The 17,106-nt window shown below is 57.5% G+C and overlaps 1 protein-coding gene across 3 annotated transcripts in view; it reads left to right on the top strand.

Moving 5' to 3' along the window:
• UNC5B (unc-5 netrin receptor B) overlaps window positions 1-13,346 on the top strand; it is an 85,434-nt gene extending 72,088 nt beyond the window's left edge. The window contains exons 7-17 of one of the 3 annotated variants that reach the window (XM_080688306.1): window positions 605-769; window positions 969-1,001; window positions 2,764-2,958; window positions 3,252-3,641; window positions 4,221-4,308; window positions 5,442-5,610; window positions 5,740-5,973; window positions 7,405-7,554; window positions 8,157-8,321; window positions 9,036-9,217; window positions 9,947-13,346. In XM_080688306.1, the coding sequence (XP_080544432.1) occupies window positions 605-769; window positions 969-1,001; window positions 2,764-2,958; window positions 3,252-3,641; window positions 4,221-4,308; window positions 5,442-5,610; window positions 5,740-5,973; window positions 7,405-7,554; window positions 8,157-8,321; window positions 9,036-9,217; window positions 9,947-10,112 (1,937 nt within the window). In that variant the 3' untranslated portion in view covers window positions 10,113-13,346. The remainder of the gene's footprint in view (window positions 1-604; window positions 770-968; window positions 1,002-2,763; window positions 2,959-3,251; window positions 3,642-4,220; window positions 4,309-5,441; window positions 5,611-5,739; window positions 5,974-7,404; window positions 7,555-8,156; window positions 8,322-9,035; window positions 9,218-9,946) is intronic. The other 2 variants (XM_080688307.1, XM_080688308.1) reach the window with 2 other exon arrangements.
• The last annotated feature ends 3,760 nt before the right edge of the window (window positions 13,347-17,106 follow it).

A 17,106-nucleotide genomic window follows, 5' to 3' on the forward strand; every position in this document is an offset into this window, starting at 1 on the left:
CCCAAAGCTGGCTGAAAAGGCTGGGCTGGATGCCATGACCTCTGACCTTTGTTCTTCCCTGGCTGGTGAAGAGACAAGGCAGAGGCTCTGAGCTGAGCTGTGGTCTGAGGGGTGGGGTCTTCTGCCCTCTACACTGTGGGTGCCAGCCCCTTGTGCCAGGGTCCCAGAGCTGCCTGGAGTTAGGGCGCCTGCAGTCCTGTACTTGACTATCAGGCACACCGTGGCTGCTGACCCTCATCCGCTTCTCCTTTTGTCTTTGTGTAACTGCCTCTCCATCTGTGTGTCTGTCCTTGCTTGTCTAGCTGTGTGTCTGGTTACATGTTTCTGTGAGTGGTGTGGTACTTACTGGATTTGTATCCTTGTGTATGTATTTGTGCATTGGGCTGCCTCTGTGTGACTTTATGCATCTATTTGTGTTTTCTTTGCCCACCGGGCATACCTGGCTCTGCATTGGTATAGGGCTGTGTGGATGTGGCATGGATTTCTCTGTGTGGCCTGTATAGTGTCTTGTGTTCTATGCACATAACTGTATAACTGTGTGTGTGTGTGTGTGTGTGTTTATGTGTATATGTGTTCTCATGTGCCATGTGCTATGCTCCTATAGTGGATGGAGCGTGGACAGAGTGGAGCAAGTGGTCAGCCTGTAGCACGGAGTGTGCCCACTGGCGCAGCCGAGAGTGCATGGCACCCCCTCCCCAGAACGGAGGCCGAGACTGCAGTGGGACCCTGCTCGACTCCAAGAACTGCACCGACGGGCTGTGCATGCAGAGTGAGTCCTTGGGAAGACGGATGAGGGACACCCCGGCTGCACCCCCAGACCTCAGTGCCCAGCCTGCAGCGGAACAGCCCCTCGGGGCCTCTGCCCACCCACCACATCCATCATCTCATTCGGGCCATTCTCCATCACCTTCTCTACTACCTTTCCCTGCCACCTGTGTCATTGTCTTTCCCTTTATTTCCCTCAACAGATAAGAAAACTCTAAGTGACCCCAAAAGCCACCGTAAGTCCCATTTCATGGCTGTCCTCTTTCCTTTGGGGCTCTCCTTGGCTGGCTTTTCCAGGGTGTGGGGGGCAGGGCAGGGGGAGTGGAAGGTGCCTGCCCACCGACCCTCCGTGGGGTTCCTAGGACCCGCTGTAGGTGTCACACCTCCATTACACGCAGATAGGCAGACCCTGGGTTGACAGAAAGGCCCTGGGGCAGCATCTTGACCCTCACAATACGGGACAAGAAGCTAAATCTGAGAAGGCACTTACTCAGGGTCCAGCCAGGTTTGAAGTGGATGTTTTCCTGGCAAATCTGCTGCTCTCGGCCCCATCCCCTTGGCTTCTTCTCTGGACCAGGGCCAGGGGGCGGGCCCATACCTGTCCATCACGGTGCCCTACTCTGTACCCCAGCAGCTGGCCAGAGCCTCCCAAGTTCCCTGGGCTGCCGTCAGCCCCAAGGGCTTGGCTTCTAGCCCCCAGAGGCTGCACTGCATTAACTCAAGAGCAGTAAAGCCGCCTGGGGAGATTGGCCTGTGGTAATGAAACCACAATTTCCAAATAATTCTGGAGTCATAAAATCAGCAGTGAGCCCCCTCCCCCAGATCACTGGGGGCCGAGCTGCTGACTGATTAGAGAGTGTAAATCTCCAGGCCAGTGGCCCCAGTGGTTAGCGAGACATCAGGAAGCAGAGCCCAGCCCTGGGAGTAGAAGCCCCCAGAAGGGTGGGGGTCCATCCCTGAGGGCTGCTGAAGCCAGTGGGGGTATCAGAAGGTGCAGAAGTGGGCGGGCATGGTGCCCTCCCCGAGGGCCCAGGGACAGGACAGATGCCGCCTAGAACTCCCACAGCAATTATCTTGGTTCTGCCTGTGCTGTCCAGTATGGCTCTTTAGACTTATATTCACCTTAATTAAATTAAATGTATTTAGAAATTCAGTTCCTAAGTCTCACTGGCCACATTTCAGTTGTTCAGTGGCCACATATGGTTGGTGGCTGTCGTGTGTAGCAGCACAGACATAGTGTCTTCATTCATCATCATGGGAATTCTGTTGGCCAGCCCTCCTTTAGTCCCTGAGTCTTGACTGGACCCCTCCCTGCCCGGCTGTGTGGAGTTAGTCCAGCTGTGCAGCAGCCTGCTCTGCCCCCACCAGAGCTGGTGTCCTCCAGCCCAGTGGCCTGCGGGGGTGGGGGGGGGGTGGAGTGTAGCCAACGGTCACCTCCCTGAGCCCCTTCCTTCGCCTCCACCTACTCACCTCCTCTCCACCCCATTGCCCTGCATCTCATTCCCCTCCACCTGCTCCCCCTCCTGCCCCTTCACCTCCACCTCCCACCCCTCAGCACAGAGCAGGAGCCGGGTGGGTCAGAGCCGCCACTTGCTAACATGGCGGGGAGCCTGGCCCTCTGGTCCTCTGGAGCTTTGCCACGGGCTGCAAGTGAGACTCTAGTTTGGATCCCAGCTCCGACGGGACAAACTGTGGCCGGTGACTGAGCCACAGGCCCTGGCTCCTCAGCAGTGAGCAATGAATCACTCCTGGGAGTGACTAGTCACTTTGCCTCTCCTTGCCACACTGAGCAGGGAGCAGGCCAGAGGTTTTGAGGCCATTTTACTTAGAGAGACTGGTGCTCAGAGAGGTTCAAGCCTTGCCTGAAGTCACCAGCCTGCCGTGGCTGGGATCAGACTAGAACCTAGGCCCTGCAACTCCCTAAGGACCCCGGGCCTCCCTGGCTCCCCCAGGCCTTGGCCTCTGCCCCTGCCCTCACACAGCCCTCCCGTTCTGCAGTCCTGGAGTCCTCGGGGGACGTGGCACTGTATGCCGGCATCGTGGTGTCCATCCTGGTGGTGGTGGTGGTCCTCATGGTCGTGGCGGTGGTGGTGTACCGCCGCAACTGCCGTGACCTGGACACTGACATCACCGACTCGTCTGCCGCTCTCACCGGAGGCTTCCACCCCGTCAACTTCAAGACTGCGAGGCCCAGTAAGACCCTGGGGACACCTGGTTGGCAGGTGGGGACAGGGCACCCAGCGGGGTGTGGCAGACAGACTCCCTCCTGAGGTTCCAGAGTTTGTTCTAGAGCTGACTGTGGGTTAGTTTGGATTAGAGAGATGCAGAAAAGGAAAAAAGGGGTGACCCAGCCTGGTGGGTCCCCGAAGCCTTTTGCAGCTGGACATTTGGGTAGGGGTTTGCAACAGGTGGGTCCCTGACAGGAGCAGAATGTGGGACTGGGCCAGTGAGGCACGTCTGGGTCTGACTGTACCCCACCTCTGCAGACCATCCACAGCTCCTGCACCCTTCTGTGCCTCCCGACCTCACTGCCAGTGCCGGCATCTACCGCGGGCCCGTGTACGCCCTGCAGGACTCGGCCGACAAGATCCCCATGACCAACTCGCCCCTACTGGATCCCCTGCCCAGCCTCAAGATCAAGGTCTACAGCTCTAGCACCACCGGCTCCGGGTCAGGCCTGCCAGATGGGGCTGACCTGCTGGGGGTCCTGCCGCCCGGCACGTACCCTGGCGACTTCTCCCGGGACACCCACTTTATGCACCTGCGCAGCGCCAGCCTCGGCTCCCAGCAGCTCCTGGGTCTGCCCCGGGACCCGGGGAGCAGCGTCAGCAGCACTTTTGGCTGCCTGGGCGGGAGGCTCAGCATCCCCGGCACAGGTGGGTCCCTCTCTGCTTGCCTGTCAGCGTGGCCTTGGCACATCCTCTGGACAGCCCCAGCACCCAGCAGAAGATAGGCCTTCCCTGACCCCATTTCACAGATGGGGAAAGAGAGGCCCAGGGGGAAGATGTGACTATAAAATAGAAGGTCTGGGGTTGAAGCCTGTCTCTTCCTCACTATGGCAGGGGAACCTTGGCCCAGCCACGCTCTAAACCTCAGTTTCTCTATCTGTTAAGTGGGGGAGAATGCCCCATTGTAATCAACAAAACTACAGTGCTGTCCTAGGTTTTGGCATCAGAAAGGGCAGAGGTGCCTATCTCAAGGCTGCAAAACCATCAGTTAACAGTTACCCAGCATCATAGCCAAGGCTGGAGGCAGCACTGGCACCTTCAGACGCCAGGTCTTTGCCCCATCTTGACGCCATTGCAACGCCAGAGGCCCCTGTGTTACTGACAAGCCCTCTGGTCAGTGGACGGGCCTCTCGTTGCACCCAGTCTCCAGACCTTCTCTCCCATCCCCTGCTGGTGACCACCTGTTCAAAGCTCCTGGACTCCCTGCTGACCTCCCTCTCCCCCTAGGGGTCAGCCTGCTGGTGCCCAATGGAGCCATCCCCCAGGGCAAGTTCTACGAAATGTACCTCCTTATCAACAAGGCAGAAAACACCCTGTGAGTAGAAACCCCAGCCCTGGCCTGGGTTGCCCCCTGCTCTTCCTCTCTCCCTGCTGCCTGCTTACCCTGGGCTCAGATATCATCTTCTCCCCTCCTGAGCCTGATCCTAGGCAGGCGCCAGTCCTCCTAGGAAAACATTGCTAGATATTATGTCCACATCCAAAACGTGCAGTACCAGCACAACAAATCATATAACTTGAAAGGCAATTTACAAGCTAGCCACAATATGACAAAAGGCTAATCTCCTTACGATACAAAAAGGTTTTAGAGACCAATGAAAAAAATTTAACATCTCGGCACAAAAACGGGCAAAGGATATGAACAAGTGATTTACACACACTCTTTGTTATGCGCGTGTGCGCATGCATACACACACACACACACACACACACACACACACACACACACACACAGGTTATGAGAAATAGCTCAACCTAATTTGTAGTCCAGTAGTAACTCAAACAGCCATGAGATATTGGGAGTTTTTTTGCTTCATGAATTCGTAAAGATTTATATTTCAAATGAGAATGCCTTCATGCCGGCTAAAGTGTGGCACGCAGCCCGCCATGGCATGCTGGCAGGAGTGTGAGCGGTACCAGCTTCCCAGAGGACAGTTGAGCAGCACCATTAAAACACTCCACAAGGCCCTAGCTGGTTCGGCTCAGTGGATAGAGCATCAGCCTGTGGACTGAAAGTTCCCGGGTTCAATTCCAGTCAAGGGCACGTGCCTGGGTTGCGGGCTCGATCCCCAATAGGGGACATAGAGGAGGCAGCCGATCAATAACTCTCATCGTTGATATTTCTATCTCTCTGTCCCTCTCCCTTCCTCTCTGAAATCAATAAAAATATATTAAAAAACAAAACAAAAACAAAAACTCCACCAGTGCAGAGTCTTTGAAATGTGAGCAAAGGTTTGGCTGTGAGAACGTCACAGAGTGATAGCAAAAACCGGAAACAACCTGCAGGTTATGCCATTTCTCTGCCACTCCTTAACCCCTGACCTCTGGGACCCGCAGGGGTGGAGACCTGCCCTCTGTCACCCAGGAACAGGGACAGAGGTGGGAGCCCAGCACCCATCTAAGCCCTGGCTGAGCGCTCGGCCTCCCCTCACTGCCGCCTCCTGTCCCCAGCCCACTTTTGGAAGGGACCCAGACAGTATTGAGCCCCTCGGTGACCTGTGGGCCCACAGGCCTCCTGCTGTGCCGCCCCGTCATCCTCACGGTGCCCCACTGTGCCGAAGTCAGTGCCAGCAACTGGATCTTCCAGCTCAAGACCCAGGCCCACCAGGGCCACTGGGAGGTGAGGAGCCACAGCTGCGGGGCCAGGCCCACCATCTGAACCAGCCTCCTTTCCCCTGGCCCGACCTGGATGGACCCTGCACAGCCTTGACTGTGACCTGTCTCCCCACCCCCCACTCTCACCTGGCAGGAGGTGGTGACCCTGGATGAGGAGACCCTGGACACCCCTTGCTACTGCCAGCTGGAGGCCAGGTCCTGCCACATCCTGTTAGACCAGCTGGGCACCTATGTGTTCACGGGTGAGTCCTACTCCCGCTCAGCAGTCAAGCGGCTCCAGCTGGCCATCTTCGCCCCAGCCCTCTGCACATCCCTGGAGTACAGCCTCAGGGTCTACTGCCTGGAGGACACACCTGTAGCGTTGAAGGTAAGGCCAGGCCACAGGTACCGCACAGCCCTGGCACACTGTAGATACATCACCCCTGGCCAGCCAGCTGCATGGTACCTTCTAGTATTCCCCTCTCCAAGGTCATGGTATCTTTCAGGCACCCTCTGCCATCATCAGCCTCATTCATTCATTCATTCATTCATTCATTCATTCCTCAAACATTGAAATGGCATCAGACTCTGAGATACAGAGGGATCAGGCACAGGTCTTGCCCTCACCAATCTCCAGGCTGGAGGTGGGAGGCAGACTGGCGGTCTCTGATGGTGGTCATCTAGACTGCCGAGGGAGCACCCGCCTGGAAGGGGCTTCCAGGGCCCGGGGTTGGGGAGGGGTCTGAGAAGGCTTCCCAGCACAGCTGGCAGGCTCCAAAGGATGGGTAGGCATGCAGATAGAGGATGAAGGGCATTCCTGGAGGCAACAGTTTCTGCAAAGGCAGGTGTGTCTTCCTGCGGGACTGAAGTGTGCAGAGGATGTGAGCGTGTGAAGGAGAAGGATGGGCCAAGACAGGCTGAGCTCAGCTTCCCAACACTCCTGGGGCCATGCCAAGGGATTTGGAACTTGTCCAGGGGGCAGGGGCATCGACCTGGAGGACACCTGTTCACAGGTGCGCCTTTCCAGCTCCTTTGTCTCCCAGTCTCATGTGACTGTGAGTTGCCAGATGATGCAACAGAGGTGGAAAGGCCTTGTGGGAGAGTGAGTGTCGCCTGCTGGGACCACTCGGGCCTGAAGTTCCAGGAGGTCCAAATGGGCTGGAGACTCCTGGGGAATGGCCTGATGGCCTGGATCTCTTCTTACTGGGCCATTGGCTGATGTCCTGCTTTGCTCAGAGATTGGAGTGGAGATTAAGAGGGACGTTACCACATTTTGGCATGATGGCATTCTTTGTTACTCAGTCCTGGTCCATCTGTCCATCCATCCATCCATCCATCCATCCATCTAACTTTTTGCCCATCCCTCTACATACTCTTTCAGTCAACAGTCCCTCTGTGCATCCAGCCTTCACACATCCATCCATTTACCTGTCCTTCCATCTGTCCTTCTATTTTACAACCATCCATTTGTATATCCATCTGTAGATCCATCTCTGTCTCTATCTATATCTGTTTATCCATCCATTTATCTATCCATTCATCAGTTCACCTTTCCACCCATTTATGTATAAATCCATTTATACATCCATCCCACTATTTGTCCATTTATCTACCCGGTTTTTTCCTGTCTATCAGTCCACATATCCACAAGTAAGCCTTCTATGAGCATTTACCAAATGCCCAGCCCTGTGTTCAGGTGGGTCTCTGCCCTCCAGGTTTCAGCCTCTGCCTGAATCTGTCCCAACCCCCAAGCTTGCAGTAGGAAAGGGCCCATTGGCCAAGTATGATGGGTTCCCCCTTCCTGTTGCCCCACCCACAGGAGGTGCTGGACCTGGAGCGGACCTTGGGCGGATACCTCGTGGAGGAGCCCAAACCCCTGCTGTTCAAGGACAGTTACCATAACCTGCGCCTCTCCCTCCACGACATCCCACATGCCCACTGGAGGAGCAAGCTGCTGGCCAAATACCAGGTGAGGGCCGGGCTGCAGGATGGGGAGAGCTGGGGCTGGGGTGAGGCACACGTGGGGATCTGCCCAGGGAAGACCAGTTTCCTCTCCCAGGCTCTGCTCCCTCCTCAACCCTGCAGCCTTGCCCCTCCATCTTTGTTTCCCTCCCACCCGCCTCGCCAGGCTCCCTCCCAGTCGTGCCTAGGCATACCTCCACCGTTGACAGCCACACTCCCCCTCCCACCCCGATCACACTTCCCATGCACAGGTGTTTTCCACATCATCCTCCAAGAGGCCTTACCATCCCCAAGAGCACCCACGCCTGGCAGATAATCCAAACTTACCTACGATGGCCACACCCCTCTGCCCCATCCGCCTAGGACACCACTGAGTCCATTGGCTTCCCAGCCCCAGGCACACATTCAGGCTTGTGCCTCCTTCTTCCCTTTCTCAGCTGAAGGGCCCTTGACCAGCTCTTCCTCTGCCCAGTTGGGTGAAGAGGCCTGAACTACCCCCTGAGAGGCCCCAGCCCTCCCTGCACTGGCCCCATTACCTCTTCTGCCTTCATTCCCGGCGGCCAGGGCAGGCTGGGCTTGTCTCCTTGACCTGCCTCCCTCCTTCCCCAGGAGATCCCCTTCTGTCACATTTGGAGTGGCAGCCAGAGGGCCCTTCACTGCACCTTCACCCTGGAGAGGCACAGCCTGGCCTCCACGGAGTTCACTTGCAAGATCTGCGTGCGGCAGGTGGAGGGGGAGGGCCAGATATTCCAGCTGCACACCACACTGGCAGAGGTGAGGCTGGGGGTGGCATGCACACCCCATGCTCACCCCCCATCTGAGTGGAAACGCCATCTCGCACAGAGACATGCCCCCCAAGTCTGAGCTGGGACTTGGGCACTTTTTGTCAACATCTACCATTTGTTGAGTGCCGACCCTGTGCTTGGCATGTACTGTGCTTGGCATGTACTGTACCTAGATTTTCTCACTCAATCTCCACAGCCACCAGGAAAACAAATCCAGTGATCCCCTGGGAGATGAAAAAGTAGGTTTCAGGGAGGGCAGGTACCATCGACCTGTGTCAGGGCCTTGCTCCGCCCCAGCCTGCCGCTGTGCACCCCTATAAACCTGGATCGAGGTCCACGAAAGCCAGGCCACCAGGGGACAGTGCTGGGCCTTCTGGCGGTGCAGTGGGAAGAGCACTGGCTGTGGGCCTAGGCCCAGTTCTGCCACCAGTTTGGCATGTGATCATGGCAGGTCACTTCCTGTTCTAGACTTTGGGCTCCTCATGGCTTCCTGATCTTGAGGCTGCATTAGCATTCACCCTGGGCAGTGCACTAGCATGGTGCGCCCCCTGAGGGCTGGGGGTCAGGCATGCAGCCCTGGCCCACAGGAGCTGAGCCTCTAGGGGAGAAGGCCTTTGACTAAGCATTTGCGGCCTGTCTGGGGCAGGTGGGGACTGACTAGAGCCTCCTCTGCCCCTCTCACTCTTGCCCCCTGACCTTCCAGACACCCGCTGGCTCCCTGGACGCCCTCTGCTCTGCTCCCAGCAGCGCACTCACCACCCAGCTGGGACCCTATGCCTTCAAGATCCCACTGTCCATCCGCCAGAAGATATGCAACAGCCTGGATGCCCCTAACTCACGGGGCAACGACTGGCGCCTGTTGGCGAAGAAGCTCTCCATGGACCGGTAAGTGTTGGGACGCAGACCTGGCCACCTGAGTGTGCCAAGTCTGAGACACCCATTGATTGAGAGGCGTGGCGCTTAGCGTGCTGGCCTGCGGCAGTCAGATGAGGCCAGGCCCAGCCAGTGTGAGCACCGTCAGCACCCCAGTGCCCAGGACGGAGCAGGTAGAGCACCCGCGTGCTGAGGAACAGAGACAGCTTAGTGTCAGAACTTTCCAGGAGAACTTAAAATGCTGGGTAAATGCAGTGGCAATAATAGCCATTATCATGATGTCATACTTACTGAGAAACCACTTCATAAACCTGCATTGAGCAGATGCCAGGTTTACGACATCTTAGTAGAAATGGGTGGGGTTTACGAAGATGTCTGAGGCTTTCTTCCTGCTCTCGGGAGCACACGGGGCCGATCAGGCAGGGTTGGAGGTAGGAGGAAGAGAAAATGGAGAGCTGGTTTCTACAGTCACTCCGGGACCAGTGTCTTTCAGTGATGATAATGTGGTGATGAATGATGATGAGCAAGGCAGTTTCCATGTTCCAGCCGAAGAGACTAACGCTCAGAGAGCTGCAGTGACTTGCCCAGGGCCACACAGCCTGCAAGCAGAGGAACTGGGACTCAGACCCAGGATTGTGGGACTGAGCCCCCAGGCTTCCCCCTCCTCATGCTCTCCCCACACCCATGCTTCGGGAGGTGTTGAGCTTTGGGGCAGCCCAGTACCCTTCTTCCCTCCGCCAGGTACCTGAACTACTTTGCCACCAAAGCGAGCCCCACAGGGGTGATCCTGGACCTCTGGGAAGCTCTACAGCAGGATGACGGGGACCTCAACAGCCTGGCCAGTGCCTTGGAGGAGATGGGCAAGAGTGAGATGCTGGTGGCCATGGCCACTGACGGGGACTGCTGAGCCGCCCCAGACTGTGGGCTGCTAGGGACTGGCAGGAGGCGGGTGCAGGGAGGTCCAGGCACCTCCTGTGTGGCAGTTCACCTTTGCTGCCCCCCAGTTCACAGCCGGAGTCACCCTCCTCCTCCTCCCTTGCCATACCCAGACCACGACCAGCCTTAGGAATCCATGGACTCTGGTATTCCTCTCCCCACTCCCCACCATCTCTCCTGGCTCAGTCCTTCGTGCAGAAACCAGGGTGGGCTGAGGCCTCTGGAAACAGGGGAGCAAGGGGGTGGCCCTCCCTCCCCCCCGACCCTCTACCTGCAGCCCTGGTTTGCTTTCGTTTTGTTCTTAATTTTCTTCCTCAGCTAATGATTTCTCCCTGCTCCCTAAGCCCTCTGTCTTCACACCATTTTCCTCTTTGAAGATCAGTCAAGTACACATGCTTTCTCCGTCCAAAAGCTATAAGGAAAGGAAGCAACTTGCTTCAGGAAGAAGAAAAACACCAAAACCACAAGGGAAAAGAAAAACCCCGTTTCTTAGGAAACGCAAATGATTTATTATCCAGGTATTTGGATAAGTCCTTTTTAAGAAAAAAAAAAAGAAAAAGAAAAAACAACACAAAAAAATAGAAAACTCTTTTCTTGAGTGTGGGTGTGCTCATGGTTCTGGCCAGGAGCGAGTGTGTGTGTGTGTGTGTGTGTGTGTGTGTGTGTGTGTGTGAGAGAGAGAGAGAGAGAGAGAGAGAGAGAGAGAGAGAGAGAGAAACTGAACATGGAGCACTTTGCTACTGCTGATCCCATCTTGGACTGATTTTTACAAGGCCTCCGTGTCCCCAGTTGTAAAGACTCAAATGGTACACGTTTCGCTCTAAAGTCTTAAGCAGACGCTGCGCACATAAAGCCAAGGAGCCCTGGAGTGGAGTGAGGTGGGGCTCTCCCTCCGCTTCCCAGGCAGACGCCCCCCGGCTCCTCTGGGCCCTGGGATGGGACACGGGGGCCACCAGGCCAGCTGTGCGCCTTGGAGATCATTCCCAGCACCGGGATCCGGTGGCCCCTGGAGAGGGGACGTGGCCCAGAAGTGGGGCCCTACCAGAGAAAGGTGTGGGAGATGAGCCCCCCCGGACACCTCTACTTTCCCCTAGGGTGGGGCCAGCCAGGGCCCCCCTCCCAGCAGCCCCTGGAGCAGGCGGTCTGGAGCACGTGGGCATTCTCCTGAACCCAGGCGTCAGGAGGCTCCCTTCCCAGCCTGTTCCTCTTCTGTGAGACGGAAGGGGTGGGGAGAGGGCCTTGTGAGCAGCACAGCCTGTCTGGGCCTCGGTGTGGCTTTGAGAGGCATGCGGACAGCAGCCCTGCAGCGGGGAGGTGGGGAGTGGGTGGCCCGCCTGCACAGGACATGCCCTCCGCCTGCCCCGTGGAGGAGAGGGTGGAGGGCGCTTTTCCCAGCTCTGGTCTCCACAGGCACCTCCCTTCCTCCCTCCTCTCCCCCTCCCTCTGCTCTGGGAGATCTTGAGGTAGGTCACCTTTGAACAGGAAGGGCTGCCAGAGTGGAGGGCTGCACCCCCGCACCAGCCTGGACCAGGATGTCCTGAGGGGCCAGCAGGGTTGTGAATTGGGGAGGGATGCGTCCCGGCCCTTTGCAGCTATCTGACAATGGCTGGGACCAGGCTCCCGCAGCTGGCACGGAGACCTCATCAAAGGCCTCTCCTTGGCACCCAGGCGAGGCAAGTGCCAGCTCGCAGACAGCTCCAGGCACTGACCCCGCGGCTTGCCCCAGCAGGCCCAGCAGCAGCTGCGGGGACCAGCCTGGGCACAGCCTAGCCTTTGAAAGGATGCTTTAGGGCTGCAGTCCCAGCCAGCGTCCCCAGCCTGGCTTCCTGCCACCCACAGCCCCCTCAGGGTGGGGGTCGGCCCTGGGCAGATGAGGTCCTGCTCCGAGTTTGAGAGAGGATTCCCTGTGTTGGGACTGAAGGGGACAGGCCTGCCTCAGAGGCTGGGACCCCAGACCCCATGTGGATGCTGCCTCCCTGGGGCTCAGCCTCCCTGGTCACTCCCAGCCCACGCCATGGGGCCTGTGTGACTGTGGAGCTGGCAGCATCACCAGTGCCACCCGGGCTTCACTGTGCCCTTCCCATCACAGGCTCTAGAATGGCCATGGGCCCCTGCAGCCCAGACCGGCACTCAGCCTTCAGTTGTGCCGTTGAGCTGTGGGGCCTCGGGCATATGGCTGCCTTCTCTGGGCCTCTTCCTTTCTATACCTAGAGGGCCCCGCAGCTGCTGTTTGAGGCCCTCATTCTAGGCTCTGGATGGGAACCTGGTGGGTAGAAGTTTTGTGCTCTGCCTGCCCCACCCTCAAGCTTGCTCAGTGCCTGGGACAAGAAGAGCTTTTGTGGATGAGGCCAGGCCACCCATTTCTAATCTGATTTCTAAAAATTATGCACCAGGGCCTGGCACACAGAACCCATTGGCCGGGGCCTCCTAGGAAGGCTCGCCGTCCGGCTTTGTAAGAAAAGCCAGGGAGGAGTTTTCTGCCTCCGCCCAGCTACTGAGGCTGCCGTGACTACATCCCACACTGCCTGCCTCAGGTGGGATCCAGGCAGCCCTACGTGCCCATGTGCATGGAAAGCGGCAGGTTAGGTCCCGCTGCGGGGCCTGCGTGGCCCTCAGGTGGGCGTCTCTGTCTCTCTCCTCTCCGGTATGTTTGTGCTTGCGTGTGTGTGCACGTGCTTTGTGTGTATGTGCACGTGCTCTGCGTGTGTGCTTTTGTTCACACGGGCACATCAGGGCTCCCCTCCGGAAGCGTGTCCCCACTCGTGTGAGTGTGCCCTCCTCGAGTCCCCAGTTGGGACGTGCAGAGGCTGGCGTGCCTGTTTGCTGCCCTCTCCGAGTCCACAGGGTCAGTCGGTGTATCTTCTACGTGCCTCTCCCTCTGCCCTCTCTGAAGTGCCCCGGGATCCAGGGCCCTCAGTCCCCTCCCCCCCACAACCGGCAGCTGAGCCAGTCCCTTAGCAGGTCTTCTGAGGGGAGGTGATTCCGGAGCTCGAGGTCAGGGAGCAGCTCTCCTGGGGGCAAAGGGCTGGACCCCCTGCCTGGGCCGCGTCCGGGGGCTGCAGGGCTGCAGGAATGGCCCTGTCCCGCCTGTTTATTCTGTAAACTACAGCCTGTAAATAACATTTAGCATTCCTATTGTAACAGAATTAATTTTTATGAAATAAATTATATTTCCTAGTCTAATAAAAAAAAAACACTCCTGGTTACCATCTGCTGTCTTCTGGATCGTCTTTCTCTCAGCAGCTGGGAGTGATCTTCCCACTTTTCTCAAAATTCCGGGGGTTCAGGGGTGAGGAGGTCACTGTCAGGACTCTGAGCTCCTGGAAGTGATCAAGCTCAACTGCCTCATTTTGCGGAAGGGAAAGCTGGCCCAGAGAGGGACAGGGACTGCCCCGTGGTCACACAGCAAGTTCAAGCCCGGGCTGGATCTGGATCTCAGCCACCCCCTGAATCAGTGCTCTCTGTGCAAAAGCACTGTGTGCAGGGGCGGTCATTGAGCCTTCCGTGGACTGGAGATGTGCGGTGGGGGGCGGGGGGGGAGAGAGACAGAGGGAGCCCCAGTGGCCAGTGTCTGCCTGTGGGGTTCAACTGAGCTGAGGCTGAGCGGTCAGTTCAGAGCACTGACTTGGGACAGGAGAATTCATGCAGCAGAAAAGGAGTGATGAGTGGGCTGGGACCGGGTGACTGGACCCAGGCTGCCTTCCTGCTTGGGCGGGTTACACACTGGACGGGAATACCTTAGATGGGGGAGGGAAGTGCCCTTCCCACTTCCCACGGGGATTGTGGACTTGAGTATTTACGATGAGAAATTTCCAGCAGGGGCAGGAGAGGATCCTGTTCTAATAAAACCGCACTGGAGCTTCATTTTCCCACCGATGGGAGTGTCTTGAGGGGGTTTTTATTTCTAACGTGCCTATTTCAGCTGGACCCCTCTGCCCTGTGGACCTCAGGCCTCTGAGTAGGTCTGGCCCCAGCATTTCCCAGCATGCACTGCCTGCTCTGTGAGTGGATTCTGTGGTCCTCCTTCATGGCATGAGCACCCGTGGCCGTCAGGAGACACCGTGTTCACCAGCAATTGACAGGCCCAAGAAGTCCAGCCTGAAGCAGCCGGTTTCCTGAGATCAACATGGGGTGTCCCAGATGTATTTGGCCATGGAACCCCTTTTTATGCTCTGAAGCATGTGGTACCTCTGGGCCCGGCCAGCTCTGACTCTGGGACCTGTGTCTGGGGTGTGCACCAGGTATCACCCAATGTCGCCTGGGGGTAGGAGCACCTGTGGGCTTGTCCTCTGGGGACGTAGGGCCTAGCGGGGCAGGCAAGAGGTTTGCACATGTATACACAGCCCCACCCACTCAGACTGTCCTCACTCCCTGCTTCCCTGGCCCTCACGGTCCAGTGGATCAGTCAGGAGGGAGGAGAGGAAGGGGACAGCGTGTGTGTGTGTGTGTGTGTGTGTGTGTGTGTGTGTCTGTGTGAAGGTAGGCATGGCGAGTAGCCTGAGGTGGGAGCAGCAGCCCATGGAGGGGGCGGCAGAGTCAAGTGGGCCAGTAGCTCCCACAGGCAGTTGTCTGGGGTCCTCCCAGGAGTGACAGGTGCCCATCTAAACCCCCTCACCCTCGGCCACCACCTAAGCATGAGGGCCCCTCCTTGTCACCTGCCCCTTGGTGGGATTCACAGAATTCTGGCCTGGGATGCAGGGGACGTGAGTTCTAGCTCTGATTCTGTGGGGTCACCGTCCCCTCAGCCTCAGTTTCCCCATCCACGAAGTGTGTCTTAGACATGCAGCTCTGCAAGGGCCCTCTGGCTAGTGTCCCGCAATTTGGGGGGTGCTGGTTCTAGGAGGGGTGTGACAGCCCCACCCCCCGGGCCCTCCTCTGTCACAGTCCCAGAAGTAGATACAGAAGAACCAGTTAGGAGCAAAAGATGGGCTGGTTCCGATGCTGTGACCAAGTGGCTGCCCAGTGAGGTGGCAATGCTGGCACCCATGTCCAGCCCATCAGCCAATGGCCCAGCCCGCAAATGCAGGCCACCAGCTGTTGCCCATGAAGGGTTGCTGGGTGGGGTGGGCAGCCGGCTGCCCCCTCCTCCACTAGGGGCCTTAAGAGAAAATCAGTTTCAACCCGGTTTAAGGTCAGACTCAGGAAAACCTCATGCTGTTTAACAAAATTTTTTAAAACTTTAACCCATTTTAATTGAAAATAACATACATGCCTATGGTATGAGAAAATTCAAAAGGTAGAAATGAACAGATGAAAAGTCGATCCCTCTCCTCAGGCCTCTCCCAGAGAGGCCGCTGTTCCATATCCTCTCGGGAGATCTATGCAGATACAAACATATTTGTACATGTAAATATTTAAATATAATGGATTTGATCCAAGACTCTCAAGCCCTCGAGGTATAAACATGAAACAGTTTTATTTTTCCAATAACTGTTCGAGCTTCATTTTGTCGGCACTGACGCTGGCTCTCCCAGCGGATAGCAGGCTCCCTTAACAACGTCTCCACCGAGGCCTCTAGCCGTGCCCTCCCTGCTGTTACTAAGACAGCCTCGTCTTGGTTGCTAAGGCTCAACCCATCCACCTTGGAGCTCCGAACTCATCTTTAACTAAAGTCCTCAGCTCCCCACGCGGTCACTGGGGTGCTGTGGTGGCCTGCTCTCCACGCCTCCCCTGCCCCTTCTCTTCACAGACTCAGACAACTACTCCTCACTCACAACGTGGGACATCCTCCTCCCTCCGCAGCTCCTCCCTCATCACTTTATGGGAAAGCTGCCATCAAACCCACCGGCACCTCCTGCACCAAGCCCTCTCGGAGCTGGGCCTGGAGAATTCTCCAAGGGACCCTGTTCCTAACCTAACCCCTGCCCTGGATCCCACATTCCAGGCCAGGGGGACCTCGAGGTTGAGAACTCCCAAGTCCTGGTTTTCAAAACACAAACTGGCCGGCAGGAATAGGGCTCCTTGCTCGCTGTCCAGCAGCTGACTGGGCACATTGTGCTGGTCACTCCGTGGCCCCAGGGCTGGGCGCACACGACCCTCGGAGCCCGCGGTCGAGGAGGAGACAGGAAGAAATGGGCAGGGGTCCAGCAAGGCTTTCTAGAAGAGACGCTCCTTTGGAAGCGGTTTCCCCGAGGCGTTCTTCGTCAGGTGCGCGTTCTGGGGGAGATGCTTTCCGGCAAAGCTTTGCAGCAACCTGCTTTTCACGAAATGTCGTGCTAAGAGAAGATGCTGATGTCCTCGCAGCAGGGGTGGTCCAGCTGTGCCCGCCGCTGCCTGCCGCAGGTGCACTATTTGGGTGTGCGCATGGGTGTGTGAGGGGAGAGTGGGTGTCCTCTCAGTGGCCCTCGCCTGGGTCATGGGGGAGTAGGGGAGGGCTCCAGGGAGTCCGTGCTATCCCAGCAGCCATGGGAGGCTGGCCCAGCCCAGGCCTCACTGTGGGTGGCTTCAATCTGCTCATCCCAGTTCCGTAACCTAGGAAGCTCCCCCCACCCAAGGAGAAGGTCCTGGGACACCTGGAAATCCAGTCAATATTTAGTGATCTACTCCCTGAGTGGGCACAGCCCAGGGGCAGGGTTGCTGAGTCAGGCAGCTCCCAGCAGAATAGGAAGTGAGTCCATGGCTGCTTCGCCAGGACCGAGGGGCAGCTGGCCTGAGAGGGTCACCAACAGAACATGAGGAGCAGGAGGCGGAGGTCATGCCAGCGGGCCCCTAGTATTTAGGCAGGTGGAGAGGGGGTGGGCATGAGGGCTGGGTCCAAGGGACCACCAGGAGGTGGGGACAGCATGATCACGGGTGTGGGGGTGAGAAAGGCCCAGTGAGGAAAGCGGGTGGGCGGGGTCAGAGGCAGTGCAGGATCAGGCTGGGGGGCAGGGAAGGACAGGTGCCTGGCTGGCCCCACTCCCATCGGGGCGTGGCTCCCTACAAGACCACCCACTCTAGATTCACACAGGTCTGCTCCTCAATGG

This window comes from Plecotus auritus (assembly GCF_963455305.1).
Source record: "Plecotus auritus genome assembly, chromosome: 9".
Taxonomy (NCBI): Eukaryota; Metazoa; Chordata; class Mammalia; order Chiroptera; family Vespertilionidae; genus Plecotus; species Plecotus auritus.